Below are 8617 nucleotides of genomic sequence, written 5' to 3'. Positions count from 1 at the left end.
ATTCCAAAACCCCAGGTTAGACTGGAAAAAAGGAAGGCAGGAAGGCAGGAAGGAAGGAAGGGGAAGGGAAGAGAAGAGAAGTTCATTCATGTGGCTGAAATCAGTCCAACTATGGAGGAACTGTTGCAGGCAACAGCTTGCTCTGCAGAAAGTCCCCTGTGTCATCTTATCTTTTTCAGGGTGGCTAAGCAGACAATTGGCTAGGTTCATGTAACACCATAAGTCCTCAATTCCTGAACTCCCATAACATACTATCAATCATTTTACAGCATAACTTGATGGCCTCAGTCACACATCATGCCAAAACAATGGCTGGGGCTCCAAAGTATGCTGAACTAATTAATCTCATTTTATCTTATCTTAAGCATGTGTTGCTAACCCAATCAAGCAACTTTTCAGAGCAGTCTGTTCCTTTCTGTGAATTTGCCTTTGGAAAGGCTCAAGTAATCACTGAAAATTAAAAATGAATATAGCTACATAGCTAGTGCTGGCCACATTTGTGAGTAGCTATAATTTGGGCTTAAACCCCTATTTTATACCGCTGTCTTTTATATGTTTTAAGAGCCATCTTTGAACCTAAGCACTTATTGTCATACTCCTGTCCCCAGATATATAAATACAAGTAGTTTCATCTCTGACTTCAATAGCAAGGCAATAAAGTTTGTAATATGGCACTCCCTGCTGCAAGTGTTTAAAATGTAATAGAAGAAACATCTTCACTCAACAGTACAACCTCTACTTTGCATGAAGTAGGCCCAGAGTTCAATTCCTATCATTTCTAAGTTTGGCTGAGAATAATCCCTACCTGAAACTCTGGGGAACAGCTACTAATTGGTGGAGACTAATCTTTCTCAATTTGGGTTCGCTCCAATGTGTGGACATCAACCCCTAGCCATTATGGCCACTGCTGAGAATTCTGGGAGTTAAGTCAACTCATTTGGCAATGCCCAGGTGGTGGAAGGCTGGTATAGACAAAACTGAGCAGTGAGAACCATTCTAGATGGACCAAAGAGTTAGCTCTGGATAAGGTAATTACTACCATTCCTATAGCTTGACAGCTGTGACTACCTCTGATAAAAAATCTGCTGATCCTAAGTCACCTCGTGCATCTTAAAACCCAAGACCATCCTCCAATTCACCAATTAGCCTCTGGGGGAAGTGTGGATAAGGTGCTTGTTTTTCAAACCCTTGAAAATTATCCAGGCTAAAGCCTCCTTACATTACCGGGGGGGGGGGGGGGGAGAACTTGTAGCTCTCCAGATGTTGATGGACTCCGACTCCTAGCAATCTTTGTTACTGGCTACCCTGACCGGAGCTGCTGAAAGTTGCAATTCAGCAACATCTTGGAAACATTTGCATTCTCCAGCTCTGAACTATGTATTCTCAGAAAAGGCTCCATTCTGGTGAAGAGCAAATTTATGGCCATCTTAAAGCTGGGTCTACCTTGTGGCCCCTGGCTACCAGCTCATGAAAATAAGGAACAGATGGACACTTCTCACAAGTGTCCTTCAACCATAGCAGGAGATACTCTGTCCTGCAATCTAACTCCTGGCAGAACCCAGGTGGATTGCCTGTCTCTTTGTCTTGCTGCTAAACCCTATTTTATTGGCAAGAAAAGTTCTATTGGTTACAAAGTACTGAGGGAGCCCCAGCACAACTGGTAATGAGGGATGAAAATCTCTATCCATTCTACCAAATAATGTCAGCTAGGAACTAGATGAGGCATATGTCTCCACGATGGGAAGCTGTCTTAGCACTGCAGAGTGGCAAGAATCCAGAGCTTAAGGGTTAGGATCGCTTAATATATATAATGAACTGCACTGAGCCTGCAGTTTGTAAACATGTAATAAAGACATTATTATACAGTGCAGTTTACCTCAACCTGGTACCACCCAGGGGTGTAAGACATACTAGGTAGGCACTTTATGAGTTGACATCCAATACTCCTGGATTGGAAAAGCTGCTACTTGTGCAATTCACAATGCAGATGGATACCGTGGGAGAAATAAAACAAAATCTGAACAAAGGTTACTCAACTGACCAACCGCCAGATAACCCTAATACTAAGCTCCCTTGGGTTAAATGCAAATACCCTCCCATTGTCCAGGGTACAGGCCAGGCACTCTAGAGGGGATGGTTGCTGAAGTCCAAATCATTCTGAAGAGTCCTAGCTTGCCTATGGCAGGGAAACACAGACAGATAATATGCTTCGGAAAAGGCTGGACTTTCACATCCCAAAATCCTTGAGTGCAAAAGCCAGCTACTGCTGTGGCCTCAACTCTTGGCAGGAAAATAAAATAAAATGACACCACCAACAGATTCAGAAATGATCCGAGGCCTGGAGCAATTGTTCCAAAAGAGATAAAGGAGGAAAATGAAAATATATATCCCCCCCCTCGAAGTTCTCAAGATATCTTGCAATGGATGAAGCTGGATTCTGAAAACCTGAATTAAAATCAGGACAGTAGAGAGGTATCCAGGTGTTGCCTTCTGCATTGTGGTGCCTTTGGGAAAATGTGCCTGCCAAAGCCTGGATGATGAAGCACCGTCCTCAGCAGGGCAGAGGTATCCATCCATAACCACAGCAGCATTCTTGAAGTGGGTGAAAAGGCACTTCTTTTTCACCATCGCTAGATGGTGCTGCAGTCTTTCCATGCTCCATTTCCCAGGAAGGTTTTCAAATCCTGCTCCCCCCACCCGCTCTTCAAAAGTCTTTCCTGGACTTCAATTGGTATATATTTCCTATAACAAGAACTTGCCACTCCACTGAATAGGGTTAGCTCAAGAGAAACACTTAGGAGAGAGCAGCTGCAGGCAGAGTTTACCCATTCAGCAGAATGAAGCATCAGATTGCTGAGGTGGCAGCGGACAATAAGGAATACAAGTGGTGCAGGCACATTGCTCTGGAACATTTCCTCCCCACCTCCCCTGATGCCTGCAGAAAGAAAGGTAGCCTATTAGAGAGAAAGGCATTGCTTGGAACTGGTGCTGGCCAGAGACTGAATGCTCTTCTTCCCTGCAATTCCTGCTCAGAACAATCTTGCCTCAGTTTCCCACATGAATAGGCCAGACTCACAAATGACCCTCCCTGCAGACAGACTGAATCAGCTGTGCTTGCCTGACGCACTACCATCACAAACCACAGCCAGATGAACAACAGGATGGCTTGATGTGTTAAGAGGAACGCGATCTCCACTTCCACTGCTCGGTTATCTTAAAAACAAAGGGCTCTGTTCACAGCCTGGGCACCCTTCAGACTGTTGTCTTTGATGCCACCTCACGCAGCGGCTTGCCAAGGGGAATGCGCAACGCAGGAAGGCGAAGGGAGAATGCAAGAGAGCACACGTTATGGGGTAGATATAGCAAGTATTCATTTATTAACAAAATAAGACTTACCAGGAGGGAGCTCTATTCACCCCAAAAGATCCGCAGCCTTCCGCGCTGCGTTAGTCTGGGAATTTGGGGGAGGGTCCTCTGCACCCTAACAGCTGTTCCATTCCCATGGGTCAAGAGAAAGTGGGTGACAGGGTCATGAGGGAGGATGGGGCAGTGATTTTTTCGTTGGTTGTTGGTTGTGGGATTTTTTTGGTATGTAGAGTTGAGCCTACAGACAAAGATAGAGAGGCCCCCAAGGGCTTGCTGGACTTTATGATCCAGCTTGAACCAGACTGAGCAAAAGTTCTCTGAGGTCCTCATTTGGCATATAAGAAGATTTTTCTCTTCCAGTCCCTCAAGGATGCTTGCTAATTTCCTTAAACTTCAGGTCTTTTGAAGAAAGAGAAGGGGGGGGGGAGAGAAGAGAGAACAAAAACAAAGCCAAAGCCAAAAAAAAAAAGTGTGAAAGATGCCCACTGGTGGGAGGCTTGCACACCCCTCTTCTGTAGGAGGGGGCTTCAGTTTCACCAACAAAATCCCAGTGCTGGGATGCTCTTCTTTTTATTGAGGGCATCCGCTAACTCTGAAAGCTCAGAAGATTTGACTTCTGCAGAGGAGACAGGACGATGGGTTCTCTGCAGTACAACCAAGCATGGCCAGGGCAGTGCCAGCTCTGTCCCAGTCACAAGGTGAGTCCGAGCACGATGTTCAGCTTCTGCCGTTCGAACAAAGCCACGGACTAATTTCCCAGCCAACCTGGCCTCCCCACTCCCCTTTCTTTCACCAGACAAAAAAAGAAAAGAAAGTACATTCCAGTTACTATACAAAAGCCAAAGAAACCAAAACCAAGAATAGAACCAAACCAAGTTAAAAAAAAAAAAAAAAGAAGAAGGAAGAAAAAACAGGGAGGAGGAAGAAAAACATTTTGCTGAAAACCATGCAAAGCGTTCACGGGGACTAGGGGAAAAGTTTTCCTTTAAAAAATAATATTAAAGGGTAGAAAAGAAAATACAGTAAGCTTCCCCCCACATCTACAAAACATTTTGCTTAAAAAATAAAGGAGTGGGTCAGATTTTGGAGTGGGGGACACAGACGTTTTGCATACCATTGATTCATTGGTGTATTAATGCACTTATTTTCCCAGCTTTAAGCTAACACACAGTCAATAAATACACAGTCCGGAGGGAGGCAAGGGTGCAGGAGAGGGCGAGGCCCAGGCAGGGCTGCTGGAGTTACTGATATCCAAGTGCAGAGGCTGAGGTTAGTCTTTGGCCATAAAGGGCATAGGGGGAGTAGTAGGGTCCAGCTGCAGGCAAGGAAGGGACCGGCAAGCTCCCAGCCGTAGGCAAGTGGCTCTTGCCATAGGGATGGTAGCGGTTGAGTCCCAAAGTCTGCGGGCTTCTCAGCGACAGAGATCCGGGTAAGGAGCTGGGGCTCCCCGGGGCAGCGGGCGGGAGGTGGAGATGGCAGGACGTGGCAGAGCCCAGCCCCGAGGTAGGATACCCAGCCAAAAGTTTTTCTGCCCCGGGCAGAGTCGTGTGGGTCCTTAGATGGGCCAGCAGCTCCTCGGAGGTGGCAAAGCGCTTGTCGCAGGGTCCGCCGGCAGACACCCAGTTGCATATGTGGGGCAGGGCGTCGTTCTGGAGCATGAAGCCGTAGGTGTAGAGCGAGTGGCCAGGCAGGCTGGGCGTGGCGCTGGAGGACAGGGCCGTGTGGAGCGGGTGGGTGGGGTACACCAGGGGGTATCCGCTTTTCAGGCTGCCGGGATCATGGACGCAGCTGGAGCAGTTGCTGGTGCCCAGGTGGGAGGCCGTGTGGTAGCTGAGGCAGTAGGGGTCTCGGCATAATCCCTGCATGAAGGAAGGGGGGGAGGCCCCCGTCAGTGGGCTGGAGCTGGGGGGCTTGCCCGGGAGCCCCAAGGCCCCCGGCAGTTGGCTGCTGCTGACCAGGCTGGGCTTGGTAGGATCCAAGCTGGGCACAAACTGGGAAGGATAGCCCGCGTAGGCCCCCACGATGGACCCGTGGTAGCCGATACTGGAGGGGGGCAAAGGAAACACTGAGTGTCCCGGCTTGTAAGGGGACACCGGAGCCACGTGGCCCGCGGACGCCAAGGCCGGAGGTTCGGACTTGCGCCCGGAAGCCGCCTCGCCGTGCGCCCCGGGCTCCGCGCTGCCGGCGCCTGCCCGGCTACCCCCGGCTCCTTGCGCGCCGTCCGGACTGGCCTTGGCCGCGAGCTCCAACTCCTTCTTCTCGTCCGGACCTCTGCAGTCCGCGTGCTGCGGGGAACTGCCGCGGGAGCCACCTGGAGAGGAGGAGGTGGAAGAGGAAGAGGCGGCGGCCGCGGCGGCGGCGGCGAGCGGGGGAAACGGTGGGCAGGCGGCGCTGGGGACTCGGAAGCCGTTCTTCTCTGCGCCCGACCCGGCCTGGCTCGGCGGGCCGCCGCCGCCGTCCTTCCGCGGATCTCCCCCGCCGCCTTTGGAATAGGGCTTGAAGCTCGACTTGTCCTCGGCAGGCGGATCGCCCAGCTGCTTGAGGGCGCTGCCAGCGGCGGCGCCGGCGGCGCGGCTGCTCGACTCCTTGTCCGGCCCAGACAGCCCGGCGGCAGCGCCGGAGTTGAGTTTGGAAGCGGGCGGCGGATCCGGCTTCCCGATCTGCGAACAGGTTTGCGCCAGCAGCGCTAAGGGGCTCTTCTTCGCGTCCAGCTACGGGAAGAAGAAGAGACGAGAGGCGAATGAGGCAAGGCTGGGCGAGGAGAGAGAACGGGGCGCGGGGCGCCGCTGTCAGAGGACAGCATCTCCCGAGGGGCAGAGTTTCTATTCGGACAGCTGGAGGTTCCCCGCCGCCGTCCTCCAACCTTGCTCCCACCGCAGCTTCGCCTTTCCCTTTGAGGCCGGCTTCCCCCGCTCTCAGCCCCGCTTTGCGGTCACCCGCGAGAGCCGTTCAGATCCGCCCGATCGGAACATTGACTCGAGTCGGCGGACGCGAGTCCCCACAGTGGGACTTTTCCTTTCCCCGGGCTATTTTTCTATAAGCCACCGCACCCGCGCCTTGCCCTCTTGCGAAGCAGCAGAGTAACACCGCGTCGCAAAGTTGGGGAGAAAGACGCCAAAGATCATACCCCTTTCTTTCGTCCCCCCCACCGCCCCCGCCATCAACAGGCCAGCCCGCAGACTCAGTCTCCGGCTTCAGGCTCGCAAGCGGGCAAGTTCCCTCCGCCGGCGGTTCGCCAAACTGTGGCGCCGGGGTGGGGAGGAGAAATTCCCGAGCTAAGGGGGCAGGAGATCGAGAGGGGGCTCCCGGAGGCGCCGCGCGCGGAAGTGGGGCTCGGCGGCCCCGCGGAAGCAGCCGGGAAGCAGAGCAGGAGTTCGGGGCGCGCGCGGCCGCTAGCGGGGACAGAGCAGAGGCCAAAAGGCCCGGCTCCGCTGGCGGGCGAGGGGCGGGCGAAGGAAGGCTCCGGCTTGGCACTGACCTCGATGGGGCTGACGGGCGTGGAGGAGAGCGGCTGCAGATACTCCGGGTGCAGGAGGTGACCGCTGTGGGCGCTCAGCATCTTCAGGATCCTGATGGGAAGCCGGTTCGCCTGGCGCAGGGGGTCCTCCGGGGACAGGTGCGAGAGCGCCGGGCACACGACTCCGGAAGGCTGGGTTGACGAAGCAGCGGCGGCGGCCGAGCCTTCGCCTCCTCCCCCTCCGCTGCTGCTGGGCGATGTCCTTGCGTTAGATCCAGCGGGCGAGCCGCCGCTCATTTGGGGGAACGAGCCGGGCAGGGCGGGGGCGGGGTAGGGCAGGGCTGGGGAGGGGGGAAAAGGGGGGAGAGGCAAGCTCCGCAGCGCGAAAAGCCGGGCAGGGCGCGTCGTGGAAGTGGCGGCGGCGGCGGCGGCAGCAAGGACGACCGCACTGGCCCCAGCGAGACGGAGGGGGGAAAAAAGCCCTTCCGTTCCCCGAGCCGCACGTCTAATAGCTCCGGTCTGCAGCACACTTCAAAGGCACCGGCCCTGCCCACCAATCGGGGACGTGCCAAGGACCTCGGGGCGGGGCCATCGGCCGGTGGGGGGAGCTTAGCCTAGTGGGAAGATGAGAAAGTCACTTTTTAATCTCCTCCTCTCCTCCTCCTCCTCCTCGGGTAGCGTCTTGGCATCTCGAAGGCGAGCGGAGCGACGCCTCCCGCCTTCCTGGTTGCTCGCTCGGGTCTGTCGCCTGCTTGCGCAAAGGGATCGGCCCGGCTCCCGATCCCCGGGGAGGGAAAGAGGCCGTGGGCCACAGGGGGCTGGGAGAACGGGGAAACCCTTCACTCCTTCCTTGTTCCTCCCGATCGCCAAACATACATTAAATATGGGTACTCTATGTATGTACAACACACGCCTACGTATACACGCGGAGAGACGCACCCAAACACTCATTATTGGCAAGCTTTAGGAAACGGCATGAAAGAGGGAAGGGAGCGGGGAAACGGACGTTAGCTGCATGCTGCTGCTGCTGCTTTTTCTGCTCCATTTCCAGGTGAAAGGTGCTGGGCTCAAACATGTTCCTAGCCCAGGAGGCTAAGTTCTGCAGGAAACCAAGTTCAGCCATCTCAGGCCTAGCCTTAGATGAGACCTCACCAGGTGACTTTTAGGGTAAGCCCTCCTCTCCTTTTCTCTCCTTTCCCCATACAATCTGATTTCTTCCCTTCCCTCTCTCTTTCTTTATTCTCTTTCATATGCCTTCCTTCCTTCAGATTCCATCTTTTTCCTTTACTCAAATAGAGGCCAGAGAAGAAGAAGAAGAAGAAGAAGAGAAAGAAAAATGGGACTGGTACCTTGGACAATGTCAGATTTCAAAGACCAGTGCTGCTAATCAGTCACTCTTCCACTACTGGAACCTGGGGCCCGTGGATAAAAAAATTGCCACCTTCTTCCATGTCAAATTTCATATTATTTAATTTTATTAGATTTAGAAAGTCGCCTACCTCCCTAAAACTTGGTTAGGTTCCCTCTCTCATAGATTTCCTCATCTATCACATTACCAAGATGGGATCTTGCCTTAATTGCCTATTTCACCCACCTTCATCCTATAGGATCTCTTTTCCAGGATCCTCTCTCAGTTATACAGGTAGTCCTCACTTAACAACCATTCATTTAGTGACAGTTTGGACTTACAATGGTGCTAAAACCAACTTACAACCAGTCCTCACCCTTACAATCATCACAGTGTCCCCCCAGTCACATGTGTCATGTTCACTGTTTCAATGTGCACTGTACATC

At 53.0% G+C, this 8617-nt stretch overlaps 1 protein-coding gene across 1 annotated transcript; it reads right to left on the bottom strand.

Annotated features, from left to right (window-relative positions):
- Positions 1–3354: 3354 nt before the first annotated feature.
- On the bottom strand, positions 3355–7319 carry ZNF703 (zinc finger protein 703). Its single transcript, XM_063311144.1, has 2 exons — positions 6845–7319; positions 3355–6077 (listed from the first exon to the last, which is right to left on the bottom strand). Exons 1-2 carry the CDS (start codon positions 7118–7120, stop codon positions 4608–4610), a joined length of 1746 nt encoding a protein of 581 aa, XP_063167214.1. The 5' UTR covers positions 7121–7319; the 3' UTR covers positions 3355–4607.
- Positions 7320–8617: the final 1298 nt, after the last annotated feature.

The sequence above is a fragment of the Candoia aspera genome, chromosome 9 (assembly GCF_035149785.1).
Source record: "Candoia aspera isolate rCanAsp1 chromosome 9, rCanAsp1.hap2, whole genome shotgun sequence".
Taxonomy (NCBI): domain Eukaryota; kingdom Metazoa; phylum Chordata; class Lepidosauria; order Squamata; family Boidae; genus Candoia; species Candoia aspera.
Note: the sequence above shows the minus strand (reverse complement) of the source record. Positions and strands in the feature narration are given on the sequence as shown.